The 20,870-nt window shown below is 48.3% G+C and overlaps 2 protein-coding genes across 7 annotated transcripts; one reads left to right on the top strand and one right to left on the bottom strand.

Moving 5' to 3' along the window:
- Window positions 1-9,413: 9,413 nt before the first annotated feature.
- LOC122381593 (mitochondrial fission 1 protein-like) lies at window positions 9,414-14,218 on the top strand. Of its 6 annotated transcripts, none has more exons than XM_043365948.1 (5): window positions 9,414-9,430; window positions 12,451-12,538; window positions 12,830-13,063; window positions 13,394-13,499; window positions 13,702-14,218. In XM_043365948.1, the coding sequence occupies exons 2-5, from the start codon at window positions 12,494-12,496 to the stop codon at window positions 13,791-13,793; spliced, it is 477 nt and encodes a 158-aa protein (XP_043221883.1). In that variant the 5' UTR covers window positions 9,414-9,430; window positions 12,451-12,493; the 3' UTR covers window positions 13,794-14,218. The 6 variants fall into 6 exon arrangements, with proteins under 6 accessions (XP_043221883.1, XP_043221879.1, XP_043221885.1 ...); XM_043365944.1 differs by lacking the exon at window positions 9,414-9,430 and adding an exon at window positions 9,605-9,731 and having other exon boundaries at window positions 12,453-12,538; XM_043365950.1 differs by lacking the exon at window positions 9,414-9,430 and adding an exon at window positions 9,625-9,993 and having other exon boundaries at window positions 12,453-12,538.
- Window positions 14,219-15,391: 1,173 nt separating this feature from the next.
- Window positions 15,392-17,915, bottom strand: LOC122381595 (proclotting enzyme-like). The gene has a single exon (XM_043365953.1). The coding sequence runs from the start codon at window positions 17,841-17,843 to the stop codon at window positions 16,353-16,355; it is 1,491 nt and encodes a 496-aa protein (XP_043221888.1). The 5' UTR covers window positions 17,844-17,915; the 3' UTR covers window positions 15,392-16,352.
- Between the last annotated feature and the right edge of the window lie 2,955 nt (window positions 17,916-20,870).

Here is a 20,870-nt window from a genome sequence, read left to right on the forward strand (position 1 = left end):
TGAAGGTCAGGTCAAGGTCAGGTCAAATAAGGTCAAATTTCAAAGTTGATATTTTTGCATAAAATGGGTATCGATTCGATGCAGCTTGTCACGGAGAGTCCAATGGTGGTCTTTGTTTTGCTCTACGAGGTCTAGAATTGCCAAAAATTGAGTTTGAAAATTTGACGTCATCATTTTTGAACAGTTTTTTCGCTATAACTTGGCCAAAAAACGAGGTATCGATCTGAAATTTGGTATGTAGATAGAAGACGGTAGGTACTATCACATATATTCCGGTTTTTTCGAAAATCAAAAAACTTTTTGGATTTTTCGGCTTATATATCCAAAAAAATGCATTTTTGATTTTTGGGGGTCAAAACTCAAAAATTTCAAAAATCCGAGATAGCAGTTTTGTAGCCCTGTCAATTCTACACCTTTTGTGTCTTGATCATTTTTCTGTATCTTCAAAGCTGTAGGCCTGACAGGTCTTCTCGCGAAGGTCTTTTTTCGGTCGAAAATGACAGAACATGACGTCATTCTGACGTCATTTGTGGCCAACCTATCATAGCCTCTGGAAATTTTTTTTTGTCACATTGTGTAAAATCGATGCCCGGAGGGGTTCTGAAAGTTTGGTGGCGATATCTCCAGCCGTTTAGGAGATATCGACCGAAAAGGACAGGGGGGGGGCCGTTTCGGCCCCCCCTACGGGGCGCGGGTTAAATGATGGTGGGAAGGTAGGATTTGTGGCCACAGAAACATTACTCATCAGTTGTGCTTTCAACAAGGCACGTGGGTCTACGATTACCTACACAATAACCTGAAAGCTTATTTCCTATATTGTATTTAGAGGAAAGACGAGGAAATAAATTATTTTTAATCAAGCTAGAGCACGGCTAGTTGCCAAGTGCCAACGAACAGCCAATATACATATACATAAAAGTTAAAACACATTCGGGACACTCCGCCACACACAGAAAAATATTAACACCGTTAGCGGTGTAATTGCACAGTACATATCTGAGCACTTGAGGAAAGTTAATTTAGTCCCTTCCCCGCTTAAATTACTCGCGCTTCCAAATGAACACCAGGAAGAAGGTAATAGAACACTGTTAGGAGGGTTGGGTGTTTTGCTACATGTAGTAAAACACCCAACCCTCCTAACAGTGTTCTATTACCTTCTTCCTGGTGTTCATTTGGAAGCGCGAGTAATTTAAGCGGGGAAGGGACTAAATTAACTTTCCTCAAGTGCTCAGATATGTACTGTGCAATTACACCGCTAACGGTGTCAATATTTTTCTGTGTGCAGCATTCTGCAAAGAAAGCCATATAGGTGTGAGCAAATAATAAAATAAATTATCGCCTTTAAAACTGCTTCGGCAGGAGATTCGGCTTAATCAGCTTGGAAAGCACGGCGCTTGTTTGCTTTCGCAGAGAAGCTGGCAGCGGTGTGCGGCCCAAATTCTCGCATAGAAAGTTGCTATTTATGAGTGGCGGCGCGGCGGGCGCGGATTCCAGTGATCACGCTTTATCGGCACGTCCGGAGCTGATGGAGCCGACGGCGATTGGTCACGGGGCGACTGCCGTGACGTCCACAGCCCTTTGTTGACGTCCAACACCGACGTGTAAAGGTGGAGTGGGAATGTGTGAGAATGTGCTGCGTTGTGTACTACCTACACAGTTCATGAGCCCTTTATATCCTACTGTACGTTCAGGATGGTCGGTCGGTATGCCTGAGGTTAGATTGCTTACCAGAAGTTGAAGTGATCAATACTCATGCGGTATGCTTTTGAAAAATACTATCAAGTCCTCAGATACCACCCACTTCCACAGGTTGGGAAACTGGAATACCATTTTGTGTCAGAAAACAAATGGACAGGAATTTTCACCGATTGTTTAACCCATTATTCATAAAGGCGGTTTCTACTTCACAGGTTTTGGCGCACAGGCTGGCAGCCACATGGCTTCTCTATGCATTTCTGGAGTTTTAATACCGCTATCGCCTGCAGAGCTCCGGTCCCACCAGGCCCTCCACCCTGCCCGTCTCATCATTCACTCCTCCCCTCCCCTCCCTCCTGGGGATGACCTCTGACCAGCGGCCTGCCATCCCCGGAATCGTCCGTCGCGGGGAGGCTAATAATGGATTGTTGTCGGCGCCGGAGGCCGCTGGGCTGACCAACAAACACGGAAACCTCCCTCCGTGCACTCTCCCGCCGCTGCCGGTGGTTCTGTGCACCGTGCACCCCCTGCAGTCTCTGTGCACCCTGAGAACAGGCCTATGCCTCGAGCAGCGTACCGTTTATAAACGCACGCCCAGCGGGCACTGCACTGCGGGATGGACGCGACTCGCTGCAGCTATATCAACGTGACTCTTAGCAGCAGTGCAACCCACAGTATGATTGACTTCTTCAGTACGCGATGCAATAGCCGAATGCATTCGTATGGACGATTCTCACGAGGGATATAGTAACATATACAACTAGACATTAGGGGTACCCATTTTTGGGTCAATTTTTCAAATTTTAGGTGGGGGTGGATTTTCCCATTACTTGGTCTATTCTGATTCCATCTGTGCCAAAAATAGTGAAATCAAACGATTTCTAGGGGTCGCGAATTCAAAATGAAAATGCCAGTTTTAGCGAAAAATCGACCAAATTAATGCTATTTTATTTTGGAACAAGGTTACCATGCTAACAGGTGGGAGTCAATTTTCCCATTATTTGGTCCATTCTGATTCCATCTGTGCCAAAAATAACGAATCCAAACTATTTCTAGAGGTCACGTATTCAAAATGAAAAGGTCAATTTTAGCGGAAAATCGACCAAATTAACATTATGGGACAAAGTTACCATGCCAACGGTTTGGGGTCGATTTTATCATTATTTGCTCCGTTCTGGATCTAGCAGTGACAGAAATAACGATATCAGACCACTTTTAGGGATCGCGAGCTTGCATTGGAAGTTTTAATTTTACTTGGAAAAATGACTCCATGTGAATGGATATAAATGCGCAAAGCCTGAATGTGTTGCAGTGGTATTCGACGTGCAGCGGTAAAAGAGAGCACCAACAATATCATTTTGGTCAATGAACAGCATATGCTCATTTACACTCACTGTGGCTTAGACCGTCATTAGTACCTACATATATACAAGACCGTAACTCTTAGAACGACTGGCTATGTAGTCAGAGGGCTCAAATCAGTGATCGAAGCTTTCTCATTAGGACCATTTAGTTTTCAATGAGTCGTCTTATTCAGCAAAAGAAATGACTGAACCCCAGGACGTAAACAATGAATATTGACACAATCTGGGTGGGAGGGGCATTAACCCGCGCCGTGCTGGTGGCCTGAACTTTCCGCCGAGTGCTGGGGGGGGGGGGCGTTTTCACGCCCCCCCGTCTAACTCGGCTCCTGGGCCACGTAGCGACACGCGGTAAGCGGCAATCGAAAGAGCGTCAAAAATAAGGACGAAAACACTTCGGTCATTTTTTGGGTCAGGTCAAAGGTCAGGTCACCAGAGGTCACCAAAGGTAAAATGTTGACTATTTCAACATTTTGGAAACTGCCAACGGCTATCTCGGGAACCGATAGAGCTACAGCGCCGCGGAAAAGCGCATTCGATAGCCCTTTTACAGACCTTTCTGAGTAATGTCCTCAGATTTGACCTCAGGTCAACGGTTTAGCCTCCAGAGGGCAAAAACTCCAAAAATAGCCGTTTTTACGAAAAACGTTTCTTCGTCAATAACTTTTGACTCATAAGCGCCATGACATTACTTTTGCCAGCATCGTGTTTCTCTCGTCGAGACGCGTCGAATGAACTATTCGTTGACCTTGAAAGGTTATTTTGAAAATTTGACCTCAGGTCAAGGTCATGACCTGACCGAAAAGGGTCATGTTGCATATCAGTCGATCCGTATCGTCGAGCTGAACACATCTGACGTGTTTTCACCGCTCTAGCACGTCTCTATCAAAAGTTATAGCCAAAAAACTGCTGGCGACCGTTCATGACCTGAGATGACCTCAGGGGCACACAGAGGGGTCACAGGTGCATTTTTCCTATTCAGTGTGTCATGTTTACCTATGAACCGATGTTTGAGAGCGTTTTGAACGATATTCGTCCAAAAGAGGCGCATTTCAATTTTCTCCCATTGACTTATAATGGAGAGGTCGCAAAATTGACCTGACCTTAGGTCACAGATATCAAAAATCCGAGATATACATTTTATACATACTGTTACTCATATCAATCGCTGAAAGTTTTAAAGTGATCGTTCAGTCGGTGTAGCTATAGCGAGCCTTTGAACTTTTTCTGAGGTAAGGTCACTTGACGTGACCTGGTGACCTGACCTTGAACGGCCTAGGTCTGAAATTTTCACAACATGTGCGGAAATGATGTAGGAACACGTGTACCAAAAACGGCGGCGCTGCGCGCCGCCGTTTTTGAGATATTTGCGAAAAACCTGAGGGGGGGGCGTAAAAACGCCCCCCCCCAGCACGGCGCGGGTTAAAAGCCGTTACGGATGTGACGATATAACTCGTGTGTCGTATTGTAACGGAAATATGGCATGAAGTAGATAAATAAGTTGTTAATGGCCTATTTATATCTTTAACGAGATGAAAACAGCACTGAAGCTATGCCCGCCATGCCGGTATGCATGACCTTTGCCAATTCGCTAGCCGACCTCCCCTATAGTCCCGGAGTTGCAGACACGGGTGAGGGAGGGGCGCAAGCTTTACACCACCGCGCCGTTGGGTGACTGCTGTATGAGTGTAGCTTTGCCCCTCTCCCACAAACACCCACACCCACATACAGACTTTTGTTTAGACTGTTGACATATTGTTAACTTGAGACGGGTGCAGATATCATGTCATGGAACTAGTGCCTGGTGATGGCCGCTGCCAGCAGCGTCCTTGCAAGATAACGGACCTTACGCTGCACTCTACATGCCCAGTCCAAACCCTCAGATGGTGCTGAACTGAAGTCGAATGGCATTGGCTAAAGCTGGAGATTAGGAAGGTGCCAAGTCTAAACGACTCAGCCAACTCCGAGGCAGATCCGTTTACTGACTCCTGGCATTGCCTGGGGGCCGACACATTGGGTGGGCCATGGACCTTAGGTGGCGGACCTAGTTCTCGTCTTCAGCCTCTGCGCGCACACTCTTTTATATGACGCCGCGTCCTGGTTACCACCATATACGGCCCATGCAGGATGAAAATCTTCTGCTTCATTAGGTTCTTCAGATTCATACGCCAATCACCTCAGATCACAAGTGATCTGTGCAAGTAGCAGTGAAAGGTCTTCGTCACTTATCAGCTATGCACGTATCAGCGCATGGCTAGTCGCCCGTGGTCGAAAATGCAAAGTCGTAAATGATGTGCAATGTGCATTGTATCGGAACCTCTTACACTTAAGACGTGTACTCGTATCCCCACTGAAGAAATGGAATAGTAGGTACATGGTTGGTAGGCATGGAAAGAATCGACGCTTTGGAGTTTATGTTTTTGGATTAGAAGTTGATATTTTTGGGTAGAACACCCAGAGTTATTCTACCTGTCTCATACGTGTATTACATCGTAGCCGTCAGCGACAGTAGCGGTGGAACACCTTCAATTAAGGGGGGCACTGCCGACTTTTGGTCCCATTCTTTCCATGCAACGCCCCTAGGGCTAATGTTAAAATGCCAAAATCAAAGGGGGGCACGGTGCTCCGGTGTCCTCCCCGTTCCGCCGCCTGTGGTCAGCGATCAGGACGGCGTGTCTTGTGGAAGTATACGGTCAAAATGGTTTGATCGTTTTTGAATTACGTGGTTTGAAGTCCATTCGGAGCCATAACCTGTGAGATGTATCCTGAGCTAATTTGCGGAAACTTTAATTGTATGGACACAAAAAGCCTGTCATGAACTGAGATGTGGCAACTGAAACGTCATATTTAAGTTTGACCTCACAGGTCATCAAAGGTCACCAATGCCAAAGGTCACCAAAGGTCACATGAAGGCAGAAGATATAAAAAAATGATTACACGCCGACCAGAATGATACCAACAACAGGAGCAAAACATCACGGCGCTTTTCACCAAATGTTGCAATATCGACTTGCATTGATCACTAGTAAGGCATTTAACCGGAACCACGTGATGGAGCACATCGATCTGGATGAAAAAGGCGCGCTCAATGACCCCTCTACCCGACTTTCGAAACAAAAAGTTTGCCTTTGGTGCGATTTACTATCAGCGTAAAATAGGCATATTTCTAGGTAAATACGCAAATTTCAATCTCAATTCGCGACCCCTAAACCACCTTTGATTTCAATATTTTTGGCATCATTGGAATCAGGAGCCGCGAAATAATGGGAAAAACCACCCCCACCCTCAAATTTCCAAAATCGGGAAAAATGGGTACCCCTACTAGACATGGTGAAGAGCTTAGAGCACTGGGGACGGGACGGGAACATCGGGCGCATACGAGTATAAGCTCATGGGATGAAGTTGTTCATCCCACCAACACGGTTCATCTCGCTGACTGCCTGACCTGCGAGTCTGCACTTGTGCACAGTTTGTGAGCATTGGCGTGCATGGGGATCATTGGTGCACGGCTAATGGCGTCTGCATAGGGAAAATGAGGGTCTGGAATTTGCGCTTACGTCGAAGAAAGTTCTGGGAGAATGTGAGCTGGAGGGGTTAGATACGATGCAGGGTAAGTTCCAGGCAGGGAATAAGTGGCTAAAAACTGGGTAGTTAGGCCTAAGGGTGTTCTGAGAAAGCTACATAGTTATGTAGTTATGGTGTTGGAATAGGTATTCTAAAATCCGACATTCTTCTTGTGTGACTTTGAATGTTGTGTTCGCATTAGATTCACATAAAAGGATGCATTGGGAAATGGGGCTCGTACTTATTATCAACTGAACTCTTAAGAACAGTTTACTTTTAGAGAACGCGAGCTGGGGAGGATGAAATAGCCATCAAAAGTCAAGCAAGACACTGATCGATCTCCCAAGCAAATGCTCAGCGAGTACCTATCACTGCAATAAGGGATGAGAGTGGCTCTTGCTCTTTCGGACGGACGGTATCGAACGTACATAGGTACCTGAGAGTTGAGACCCACGATTAACGTTCCTGACTATAGTGACTACCTATAACGTGTCAGCTAGTCATCAACGAAAGCGGCGGAACTGCGCGGTTATTGGAAAAAGGACGGCCCAAGTCACGGAGACTGCAACACTGCACATATGACGAATAGCACCAAATGACGAGACTCGATAAGAATTACCTGAGCAAAAAGACATGTTAATTTTTATGGTGCCACTGTGCCGAATGCTACGGCAAATCAGAATCAGTTGAATATGCCTACATATTTCCAGAAAGTACATTTGCCGGAATGTAGTTTCTTTGAAACGATGATTAAATGCCTAGGTAGGTATCATTCAATGACTTACCTGAATACCGAAATGCGTCACAGCACACAGCCTGACATATCCCTCTCACAGAAATCCCTTAATCAGCTCGGTCTCAGCTGGAACTCCGAGCAGCACCGGACCATTTCCATCGGCACTCCGATATAAAGCAGCTCCTAGCGAAATACGAAAGTTCATCGCTCATTGTCCACTCGCGTAGTAATTCCGATGCTCTGTTCACTCACAAGCCCCGGGGAGAGCGCGAGTGGCCGCGGAAACACTATAAAAGAATGGCTGTCCAGCGTTCACTTCCCTTTTCAATCACTAGACCAAGGCTGTGAATCAAGTGGAAAGCGCGACGCGTTAGACATGCGACTCGCCCGGGGTGGCGCCGAGGGGTGTATAGATCTAGTTTGCGTCAGGTAGGTGTACCGCCCGGCGCTCTCACGTTTGGGCTAAATGACCGTCAATCACCCAAAATGCCACCCAAGTGCCAGGTGCGCACGAGAGGTCTGTGGCGCGGGTAGACACGACAGAAATGCTAACGATCTGGGAATGGGCGTAACTAGATATAAGCTTACTTACACTACGTAATTTTATTCCCCAGACATTTTTTTCAATGCTCGGAGCGCGCCGCAGGTCATTTTATGTAGAGAGATGAAAGTTGAAACATCTGACTTTTGATTCAAGGAGGAATGAGGATGTTGTAACACCAACCACATTTTCAGGTCAGGTCAGGTCACTTCACTGACCTAAGTGTCATGAGTGAACCTCGGCACGGTTCTAAAATAAAATATCACAGCTTCAACACCCTCTGCGAGAGAGGATCTTCCAACCCATGGGTGGGAAGATCCTCTGCAGGGAGATGAACAATCAGTGCTTAGTTATCTTCCATGACCTCGGCTCAAAACCTTTACGACTAAGGTTTTCCTAAGTCATAAGTGTCATATGAGGCCAGGTCGGTCACCTGACCTCACGTGACCGTTTAAGGTCAGTAGGGAAAGGATTGGAACTTTTATTTTAATTTTTAGTACCGAAAATATTTTCCGAAAATATTTCAAAAATACATTCCGTCTTAGATCATATGATCTAAGACGGAATCGTCGTTTCATACACTCGTGCAGGGGTTAATACTAATGCTGTATTGCTGACTTGTGTGACATCATGTATTCATGACCGGATAATGTACAGCCAACCATCGACTAAATGACCGTTTTCTATATACCGTTTTGTACTATATAACGTCACATATAAATTCATCGGAGTTTTCGTCAATAACTCCCGACCAAATTTAGATAGAGAGTCGGGAAAGTCACCAATGGACTCGGAAAGACCGTGAATCGAATGATGGGTATGCATGTGTCAAGACCTCTTCCGACCAACTAAGATCTGAGTGGTTTTAACCTGACCTGACGTTGACCTGGAACCAATAACCTAAGCCACTTGTAAGTTGTAATGCCCGAATGTGTCCAAATCGTAGCTTTGCGACCATTTTTGGCGAAGTTATTCATCAACAATTACTTCCTTAATTACTTCCCTGACTCGGAGGGCTTGACTTTTAGGTATATGCCACTAGTTGACCTGAGACCTTAGAATCGGATACAAGTCATTGCATCAGCCATCTCGTAACGGTCATGTTTTTTGTTTTTCCTGGCGGGGCTCTGCCTGCCCAATCGGCTCAATTAGGAATGAAACGGCAAGGGGGTTCCATCCGCCAACCATCCGCTTCCCCGGCTTTCCCTTCAGGTCTCGGCCCCGGTAGGTATGTAGAAAACCACGGATACCTACCTCAAGGTCCGACTTTGAGAGCGACTCGAAGTCGTCTCGAATCGAGACTGAAACGAGGGGCAGTTCAGGCAGATTTCAATAACAAGAAGAACCAGAGCCAGCCAATGCACCGACTGCTAGGACATCAAGGAATTCCTTTATGATTGAAATATGGTAGCTGTACGAAATGACTAACTGTTACAGAAAAGGCGCATATGTGACATTTCATCATAGAAGAGTAAATTTTGTGTCTGTTCAATTGTATAACCTCGTCAATAAAAGCCGCAGATTTCCATAACAATTTGTTTTCTTTTGAAAAAAACATGTTTTTTATGTTCAAATTTGAAAATATTTGTATTTCTATAATAAGATATGTGATTTATTTTGGGAAAATGTGTTCCAAACAGTTTTTATTCAAAATGCAAAAGCAAGGTGCATTTGACGTCAGCTTGGAGGAAGCTAGAGCCTTGAGTTTCGAACATGATGCATGCGATCTCATACGAGAGTGTTGAAATCAAAACGACATCATATTAAAAATAATAAGTTAAAATTAAAATTGAGGAATACTGAGTGAGGGTGAATGAGAGTTGAAAACTGAGAGGTGATATATCCCTTGTATGGGTCAGTGAGGCTAACGAAGCCTAGCAACCAGCGTTTTCATTGTAGTTAATTAGAGCTAATAATCATCACAACATCTTATTAATGTTTTTTCCTAATTATTCAACACTTCCCATTTTTGTTCAGTTTGAATCATTCAACTCAACTACTTAGGGTGCAATGCTGTGATTTGTCAATCGATTGGCTCATGAGTCATGCAATACAAATTGGCCTGAAATGGGAACAGGTTGTTGAGGTCGGATCAGGTTTGTTACATCAACATCATGACATGACATGACATGACATGAAATCAGTAGGTGGAACTATGGTCATGAGTACCCAAATATAGGAACGTTCCCATTTTTGGGAACGGAGTTCCCAAATATGGGAACGGGCGTTCCCATTTATGAGAACGGAAGGTAATTTTTCGGCCGTTCGCCCACTAAAACTCATTAGTGCATCATGTCTCAAAAAAGTGCACGCTAATTTAAGTATCTACTAAGTCTCTATAAAATTATCTTTAATCTGACCGTTGAACAAGGAAATTGACCGTCGAATGATATTTTTAATGATTTTTTGAAATGACGGAATGGTGAAAACATGGGTTACACTACATTTAACATGCAATTTTAAGGAAAATGAAGCGTTTTTACATTTTGAGGTCAAGTATAATAATTTTCGCCTGGTTATGAAGTTTCATACTAGCGACAACAGATGCTGACATATGCAAGCGAACACGCGGACAGTCCCGAGGTAATATTGTTGACATTTGGTGTCGAGGCGGACGAGCGCGTAGAACGTGCGTGATTTTACCGAACTACTGTTGTAAACTCAGTTTAAGTGGTCGAAAATTATTCAGCTGTATTTTATCAGCCCGGAAAGACATATTTTATTTGGATGCTAGCTGTTAAGCGTTGTTTTATAAGGAGCGTCATGAGCGTGGTTTTTGTCTTCCGTGTTTCTAAGCATGATCGTTTTGGGGGAATTTCTCTTATATAGGTCGCCTTGTATGGCTTATTTATAATTTCTATGCTGATTTCGATCATTCCTCGTGCCCATCCTTCCAGGCCTTTTGCCACTTACACTCATTAAGAAAGGAAAAAACTAGATTTTCATTGGGACTAGGTGTTTTGAGGGTGTAACATATTCAGCGTTCCCATTTTTGGATACTTCCTTGTACTCGTCAACTATCGGTGATAAACAGACAGGTGCTTGACATGTCTCCACCCTCGGCACGGACGGTGGATATAGATATGGAAGACCTTGTTGAACATCGCTGAGCGTTGTGAATTACGTAATCCTGCAGAGGGGGCGTGCCCGCTGCGAGATCGACGGGAATAAAAGCGCAGAAGACCGGGCGAAACATGCGACGGTCTTGCCGGAAAGGTCATCTGATGATTGTTGCGTTAACAATAATTTGCGGCGTTGGACGTGATGCTTGTTAATGAAAAGAGCCCCTGAAAGGCTTCGGTGAAATCGTTCCCAATTTTGGGTACGCCGTTCCCATAATAAGGAACGCTTGCAGCGCCAGTGTACGAGAGCGTTCCCAAATTTGGGCTCGCGGCCCGGATGATGGACTGCTTTAGAAATAGGGGAACGATTTGAAACTACGATGGGCCTTACAATATCAAACTCTTTCCCAACAATATTGAGACAAATATCAGGTGGTTCACGATCGTTTTATATTTTTTGGACGTCATTTAACGGTTCTTTTTCTTGTTTTAAATAATGCCTACATGGCGTTCCCATATTTGGGTTTATCGTTCCCAAACATGGGAACGAAAATGCGTTCCCGAAAATGGGTACGCTTGACCATAGTTCCGCCTACTGAAATACAGGGCCACAACCCATTATACTACCTACAGCCATATACACAGAAGTGTGACACCTGCTTTACTACTACAATTCAATGTAATGTTTTGTTCATAACATCACTACATTACTGCACATTATGTTATGTTATGCTATCTGTGTGTTAGGCATATCAGTTAGGTAGGTGATTACTTTGACTTAGTGATGTGTTGTAGAATAAAGCCCAATTTACATGGTTACTGGTCAGTCATATTGCTTTCACAGCTCACATTCCTCCCACAGCCATCAGCCCTTTACCTATGTGGTGGTATCTTGACTCGGAGCAACACCAGAGTCACAGACTACCTACCTATTTGATTGGCTGTCCTACACGGGGCAGCTCCTTGTGAACAACCAAAGTCTATTGTATCCACTTGCATAGTTCTGATGCTAAGGGAAAACATTATTGTAATGTTTTGTTGGGCGTTGAAAATTTGACCCATTCTGTTGACACAGTCAGCAAAGTGTTATAGGAGAAATAACCAGCTGCTGGTCAGTCAGAAAAAGGCACCATCTGAGTCTCCACTGATCTGGGCAGTGAGCTGCTCAAGTCTGAGCCAGTGCCACACAAAGGCTACCATCATACCAGTCTTTTTTGTCAGCACTTGTGAGAGTAAAAATAGTTGTCAGTAAAGTGACAAAGCAACAAAGTAAAGTGTCAGTAAAGTGGCAATGGCTGATTGCTCAATACCCAACACCAAACTCCCCAGTGGGCATCACATTGTTAATGCTGGGACAATGGTGGTGCAGGTTAGCATAGGCTTTGAGCTATCCTGATTCCTGTGTAAGTGTTTTAGCAGATTAAAAGCTTTGTTTTGTTTTCCTTTCCTTTCAAGTTGTTACATAGGTACCAACTCAGTGGGTTTATCCACAGGTGGGATAAGGTTGTGAATCAAATTTTTGTTATACTTCAAGATGGCTGAAATTCTAGAAGATTTGATATCAGTTGAGGACCTGAAGGTAAATCCCTGCATTGTCATGTTACTGTGACACATTTGTACATCATTCTGGTCACTTTTTAAATTTAAAGGACATCAATTAATGTATGATTGTTTTTTGTAGGAAGTTCAGAAGTTGTCTTTGCTCTTTGCGTAGTCTAAAGCTGCTTTATAATTTGGAAATAAAAAGTACCCATCTTTGCTGCATTTATTTGCATGCTATCTATTTTTGTGTGTTTTGGTCCAATTGACTTTGTCTGTGCTTTCATGATAACTAGTGAGCATCAGACACCACGTGACCTCCCCTTCCCAGGTGTTTGAGCAGAAGTACTACGAAGAGCTGCGCGCGGAAAAGGGCGCAGTCAGCGAGTCGACCCAGTTCCAGTACGCCTGCTGCCTGGTGCGCAGCGGGTACGCGGCAGATGTACGCAAGGGCATACAGATGCTCACCTCACTCCTGAAGACGCCCAGCGCCGGTGGCGGCGGGCAGGACGCCGCGCAGAGAGACTACCTGTACTTCCTGGCCGTGGGCTGCGCCAAAGTCAAGGTGGGGTAGAGCCTAGAGGTAACAGGGAATGACCCTTCCTTCTGGCCACAGGATGGCAGAAGTTCAGAGTTCAGATAGGCAGGTGGTGACTGTATGGCAATCACGGCGGCTGGACTGGAGCTGCGTTTGTAGAAGCAGTGATGAGGAAAGAGATGATACCATGAATAGCTTTTACCTATGTAGGTGGATACACCTGCTTTGAAACCCTGTCAGTAGAGACTACAACGAAGAGATAGGACGTACAGTTGGATACACCTGCATTTTTTTCAATGTCTGATACCACTCAAGGCACGGAGGTGCTGAGCTGTGCATGCCATTTCATTTCACCAGGAGTACGTAGATTCTCTGAAGCACGTCCGTAAGCTGTTGGAGATGGAACCGACCAACCGGCAGGCCAAAGATCTGGAGAAGGTGGTACAGAAGAAGATGGAGCGGGGTGAGTGCACTGGTTTGGGAGGAGAGGGAAGAGGTGACGTGCCTGGTAGGGGTATCTTGGGGGCTTCCTCTCGCCAATCAGCATCTCATCTTATCATATGCCTCTAACTCTATTGCTGAATTTTTCCGACTTTATATGACGTGAGACACGGTACCCTACTGTGGTGTCTGATTTGTTGCCTGTCGTTTGTTTCGTTCCCCAGAGGCGTACATGGGCGCAGCGGTAGCCGGCGGAGCGGTGCTGGCGGTCGGTGGCATTGTCGGCCTGGCGATGGCGCTCACCAAGCGACACTAGTCGGCCGCGGTGAGAAACGAGAGTGCGTTCTACTGCCGACAGATGGCAGGGTGGGCGCCTGTCAGCCGGCATGCGCCGAGCGTTTCTGAATGTGGCGAACGAGCAAACGACGTGAGAGCTGGTATGTCTGAACGACTGGGTTGTGCTTGTACTCGGCTGCCGTTCAATTTGATGATGTCTTTCGGCGAAGCACCGCTTTTCCGACCGCACTCAATAACTGAAGGGGGATGCTGGCCCTGAAAGCGCGACACGGGGCTTTATCTGGTTTGGCCAGGTCGCGTTTTAAATGCGAGGTACGGTTAAGGATCTATCGTGAGTGTTGTCATATTATATTTATAGTCTTTGTATGGTTTGTTCAGTTGTATCAATTATGGAACAGCATATGTTACTGTACTGTGCTGTTCAAATATAATTTTAGACAATGATGCGATTTCACGTAACGCGGGTCTATTTGAGACAGTGCCCCACTTTATGCAGTGGTTTAGTAAAATCGCTATAAATGTAAATCGTTTCGATATTTTTTTTTTGTCACTTTTGCTCAGGCAATTCACCGTTTCAATCCACACCAACCTAAGCAAAAATGACAAAAAATATCAAACGGTTTTCATTATATAGCGATGTTACTAAACCACTAAATGCGCTGTCAAATAGCTCCACCGGTAGGGGAAGGTGGGGTAAGACGGACCAGCTAAGGTTTGAGGCCACATATCTTGCTACACTGCTCTAGTAATTCATATTATTTATAGTCTTCGGAATGCTCAATCCTTCCTCTGTTGATATGTGTAAAGACTAAATTTCAAATTAAAGACATCTAGGTGGTGGATGCTCTTAAAGGGGGACATGTCAAAAACTCAGACAAGAAAAAACGTGGGGTAAGACGGACCACCCAGCAGTGCCTGCTATCCGTTCATGTGTGTTACACTTCTGCTCTGTACTCTTGTAAGAAAAAGTAACCAGAATGGTAAAATAACAAAATGAGCCTTTATTCTTTACTCATGTGTGATGGAAGTGCAGCTAAAAGCTGGGAACATGTGTGTTGATTGTCGTTTGGCATGAATGCATGCTAACTGAGCACTTGCATGCATGGCTCACGTGCAACAAAGACTCCTTCCTGAAAAATTAGCTTACTTAAACTTGTGTCAATGTTTTGGAAAAGAACTTTCCATATGCAGGGTACAATGGACCACCACAGGGTAAGATGGACCACAGTGGTCCGTCTTGCCCCATATCTAAATTCTGCCATTATCATGACGTATATGTCAAATAGCCCAACATTACAAAACCTTGCCTTTCCTAAAGTGTGACTATAACTAAGTTTATAACTTTGTTCTTCACAGTTAAGTGCAAAATAGAAACTAATCATGCAAGAAAGGCGCCGTAATTGAATCACCCGTAGACCTCTTATATTAGATCGGTTTGACGAAAAACAACATTTTTCTCAATAACTCAAAAGCTATGCATCCTGGCAGCATGAGCTCAAGGTGGCCATTGTTACGAAGGAAAACAAACATAGTGAGTGCATAAAGCAGTAGATACCAGCAGCGGTTCAACCGGGAGGGCTGGTGGTCCGTCTTGCCCCGCTGGGCCGTCTTACCCCACCTTCCCCTACCGGTGGAGCTATTTGACAGCGCATTTAGTGGTTTAGTAGGTTTATTATTAGTATTAGTAGGTTTAGTTTAGGGTTCTCTACAATAGGTTTTTCCTTTTATCGAGCTTATTATTTGGTGCATACTTACCTGACACGAGACACTGAAGGTCATGCGAGGTTTGAGCTCCAATAACCTTTTGATAAATCCAGTTCCCTGACTGATTTTTTATTCATTAAGGCCTTGTGCAGTGTGCACTGCTATATTATGCCCACAGTCCATAAATGTCAAACACAGTTCTACGCATTTCCAAGAAAGAAATTATGTCACAATTCACTGCAGCACCCTCGCGACGCAAAGATTGGCGCTTAGAAAGTTGTTATGAAGTACCCAGAACGGCGCTCACTGCTCACTATCCACTGTAGAGACCGTCCAGAATGCATATAAGGTTACATAAGCAGTCTGGAAAGTTGAGTAGGCAAGACGTAATGTGGCGAATTATTACTTAGTAACACTAATGTAACTGTTGCCGGCTTTTGAGAACTTCGTGTAAGGGCCACAATCCTCATAAAACCGTTCCTCATAGTTCAGCCGCAGTAAGCCAGAGCAGCTACAAGGCAGCCGGACCTGGCCGTAGGACGCCGTGGCAGGGATCCCGACTTAGCCGGACTTGTCGGTCCGAAACCATACCGACTCCGGAGCGCTACGGCAAGGACTGGCTAACCGGAATTGAGCCATATCGGCCCAAACCCCATGTTCCGACGGTGTTCTGTTTACACTGGTATGTCGGAGTTGCCGGGGCAAAATGGACTTGAGCCATACCACACTGCTGGCTGGGTATAACAACTATTCCTAAAAGCTTGGCCTGCGCTATTGGATAAAGACGAAAGAACACAGATCGTGTTCTGTAGTTGCATAAAAGTACACAATTGGATGCATTGGGTGCTGAGCTGGGTGCATATATCCACGCAATTCAGGTGAGCTGGCTGACGATCCAGTCGATGTAGGCCGACACCTTGGTGTAGAGGCCGGGAAACTGGGGGTTGCCGCAGCCGACGCCAGTGGAGACAACACCCACCAGCTGGTAGGTGCCGCTCCCCTCACCCTGCGGAGCGCTCAGCACCATCAGCGGGCCGCCCGAGTCGCCGCGGCACGCGTCGCGCGGCTCGCCGTCCGGGCTCTCGGCGCACACCTTGGTGCCCTGGAAGCCGCCCGGGAAGCGGCGCTCGAACTGCGGCACGCGCCGGTAGGCGGCCTCACAGACGGCCGGGTCGGTGACGCGCAGCGGCGCCTCCTGCAGCACGTCCGGTGAGTCGCCGTTGAACTCGAGCAGGCCCCAGCCGGCCACGGCCGCCTCCTGTCCCAGGTGGTCGGCGCCGGCCGGCGGCAGGCAGATGGGCTGCACCGAGTCCGTCAGCTCCACCGGCGCCGCCAGCCGCACCACGGCCAGGTCGTTCTGCGCGCCCGCGTACTGCGGGTGGCGCACGATGCGGGAGACGTTCCGCTGCTGGTGCTCCACCTCGTCCAGCCGGTTCAGGTCGTGGTCGGCGATGCGCGCGCCCACGGTGCCGGCCTCCTCGGGTCGCAGGCAGTGGGCGGCCGTGAGCACGTGCCGGTCGGTGATGAGGGTGCCGCCGCAGAACCAGTCGCCCAGCCCGGCGTCCGTCCAGCGGCCGAACAGCACCATCCAGGGCCAGCGGTGGACCAGCCGGCCGCCCGGTAATTCACTGACCAGGTCAACTGGGCTGCCACCGATTACCGGACGCGGCGTAGTGAATCGTTCAAATTCAACTGCTACCATCTGAGACGGAAGAAAAGGTTTCGTGGGTCTTCTGCGATGGACTTGGCGACTCAAGCGTTTTTTAGCTGTCAGGGGCTCTAGCTGAATTATCTGCTTGCCACATTGCTTCGGCAGAACGGATGGCGGCCTTTCGGTGACCTGACTCTCACCGTCGCAGCACACAAGCGGAACCCTCCCGGAGAAACCGCACAGGGTCGGCCTCTTACGCAGGATGTCCTCCCGCGTCCTGAAGGCGGAACAGTCACGAATGTTGACGCACTTCTGAGTTCCTGAGCATCGTGAACCAAAACTGGCTGGCTGAAGGAATGCTTCGCCGGGGGCGGGACGGCGGCCGGGCGAAAGATCCGGAAGGCGGCCGGGTGTGAGCCCGCCGGCCAGGTCCGGGAGGCGGCCTGGTGAGGGCCTGGCGATACTGGGTAGACGACCTGGTGAGGGCCTGGCTATGCTGGGTAGACGACCTGGCGAGAGGCTGGCAAGGTCCGGAAGACGACCTGGCGATGGCCTGGCGACAGACTCTGGTCGAGCGGCAGACGACAGCAGAGCGGAGAGATCGCTGTCCGACAGATCAGCTATCGATGTGGCCCTAGAAAATTGCGCAGCCGAAGGCACGACCTGTGCGGTAGCCGCCACAAAGGCCACCAGGAGGAGCGCACGGCGCTCCATGCTGCTGCTGTGGCCGCGGTGGCACGACTGGCTCTACCGCGGGAGCAGGGGGTCTTCTTTAACCTGGCGACTGCGCAGTGACGACTGGCGAACGCCCCAGGAGTCTCTGGCCGGAACGAGACGGCCGCAAACCGGTCTTCCCAGGCGCCGCAGGCGGGGTTAGTAGACGGCTTCGTGAAGGGAATGATCGCGGCTGGAAATCCCCAGCGCATAATTATACCCTGTTAGAGGTAAACAACCCAAGCGTCATACGTTATCCGCGGTGCCACGCAGGAGGCTGTGTGGCTGCCCCATACATTGAAATGATGCCAGTGTGGATTCATATCCCGCTCCGGGCGGGGAGTGAGCACCCCTCAGGTTTTTAGCACACCTGTTCATGCATCTTTTCCGCACATATTGTGAAAATTTTAGACCTATGTCATTCAAAGTCAGGTCCTGATCGGTATTGGAATTGACATGCTTTTGGAATACACAATTAGAATGCTGTTCAGTTTGACGGAATAAACCCTGCACTTATTGTAGTTTCTTTCCACGATTTGTCTTGTCCATATGCCGTGCTGCTCTGACGGTGCCCCCGTGAAACTTGCCACTAAGCTCATGACTGAAGCAGCTAAGAACTGGTCTGTGACCTGCTGACTCGGATTAGCTTCCGTGGACGCCTTGCATCAGACGATCGGACCGCTCGGTCCAGGCAGCGCCGAGCGACTGTCCCATTCATCAGCGTTGCAGTTTAACTGCGGGCGTGGATCACTTCTCGCGCCGTGTGATCACCGCTCGGCGCCGGCCGGCCCGCAGCGCAGGGACCGGCGACCCGACGTGGCGCAATGGCGCGGCTTGGGCGGCAGCTCGGGAAGGTGCGACTCATCACGGGTTCGTCAGTCATCTCGACGCGCGCGTCTGACCGGCCGGCCGGCCCAAGATTCTTTCAGATAGGCCGGCCGTCATGACCGGCTCCTATACTGGAAGGCCGTATCAAACGGAGAATGTCCGGGGTGGGCTGCTGCCAGGCCTTAGCACGAACTATGGGGCGTCTGAGGCGATGCACCATGGGGGTCGTCTGTCATCGGGGCGCGCCTCTACCGATAAGGAAACGTCAGACCGTGCTCCGAATGATGAGCGATGAAAGAAGTGGTCCGTTCGCAGCGCGAGCCACCTGTCAGGATATAGAAAATGAGTAGGTACCTTCATGCATCCTATTTACAGAAAGTGACGTTGATCGCCAAGCATGGCGATTGGTGGTGTTGTATTTATAGGCACAATTTCGCTTGTCCCTCGGCAGGGCGTAGGGTGAAAGCAAACAGCTGTATAAGGAAGTTTGCTTGTTTGAACTCATTAGGACACAAAATGAGCTGCACAATGTTAGGCGATATTTGTAATGCAAGGGCTCCAAGTCCAACATATGTAGAACGGCACCGTATACAGTTGCTCAACAAGTATGCAATGCAGCCACCTAAAGTTTAAGCAGGTAACCGTCGTGAATGCATATGTGAGTGCCGCACCTCCCGGGCCCCATGTCGCGAGTCTCGGTGGGAGTGTTGGCTCATCTTGCACTCACCTTCAGTCTCTTCCACACCACGGCGGGGTGAACCAGTGCCTCTGCGCTAGAGGTGGGGACATCGTTAGGGTCTCAGCGCGACACGGTGCCTGTGGTGGTGAGGTGGCGAGCGTGTGTGAGATCCTGCGAGCCTCCGGTCCGGTGTTGTCATGTTGTGACAGCCAGCGTGTCGTGTTACTGACCTCAGGACTAGTGCTCATTATGAATGGCAGGAGACGACACCTAACAATGTACTGAATCGATGAGGGTATGGAAGCATCCAATGCGGCCGGCAAGAGGATTCACGAATCACGAGCTACCAAGATAAAACAGAAAATGCAAGAAATGACAAACAAAATGGCAATGTCCGACGCCTATAGAAATGCAGAAATGTGGATGGTTTAGCAAAGTAAATCGGCAAAAGATAACAAACCTTCGCTTGGTAAAAGGTCTGATTGTGAAGACAAAGTGAGATTCAGTTTACCGCCGCCGAAAATCGATTAACGTGTATAAGAATTAAAAAAATGACTGAAAAGAAGTTATCGAAAAAGCAAGCTGTATTGAACAGACTTTTAGTTAGTTTCGGAGACATGGCTGACCTGGCCCTCAGCTCCATGGTCCGGAGGGAGCTCCCGATTCATTCGGCCGTCGTGTACGCCGGTCTGGTCACCAACACTCTGCGCAACAGTCTGCTGTGGCTGGCGCACGCGCCGCTGTGGACCGTCCTGCAGCGGGCCGAGGCCGCCGTGGCCGAGTGTCCCAACTGCACGCCGTTCGGTCGACTGTCTTTGTTACAGATCAGTCAGTCCGGCAGTACGGCCGAGAACTTCTCCGACATCAAGGCCGGCCAGCCGAGCACCTCCGACCACGACGCGATGTACGAACTTGGTCCGTGCCGCTGGCAGGCGCCGTGGACCGGTGGCGACGAGCCCGCAGCGCAGGGAGTCCCTGAGGTCAGCCCGGCGCCAGGGAGACTCTCCGGAGCAGCGCACCGCCCGCCGCCGCTGCTGAGGGTGGAGCCGTGCGCCACGCCCGGATTCGTCACGCTCTGGGTGATGCCGGAGGTCGGGTGTGCCCACGACTCCCCTCTGCCACTCTCGGCAGCCACGATTCGACGGCTCATGTTCAACATGCAGCGGGTGAAGCACAAGATGGAGAACTCCATCACCATCGCTGGACCATCGGCGGCGTTCGACGGACCGAGTCAGATCTATGGCGGCATCGACATGGTGTCCTGCTTCCATCTGCCCGTCTGGCCTGCTGCGGAGTTCCGTACCCGTCACCGCCTGAACCAGTTCCCACCGGCCGCAGCACGAGACGACATCTGCCGCTTCGGGGTGCATCTCGTGCCCACTGGTCACAAAGGCAGCTGCACCGAACTGTTTGAGGCCCAATGGAGGCTGTCGTTTTCTCGCGCAGAGGTGGTGGCAGCATGGCTCATGAACCAGCACCAGCAAACCGCACTCAAAAGTGTGAAGCGGCTGAAAAATGCG

Source organism: Amphibalanus amphitrite, unplaced genomic scaffold, assembly GCF_019059575.1.
Source record: "Amphibalanus amphitrite isolate SeventyFive unplaced genomic scaffold, NRLGWU_Aamphi_draft 000122F_arrow, whole genome shotgun sequence".
NCBI classification, from domain to species: Eukaryota; Metazoa; Arthropoda; class Thecostraca; order Balanomorpha; family Balanidae; genus Amphibalanus; species Amphibalanus amphitrite.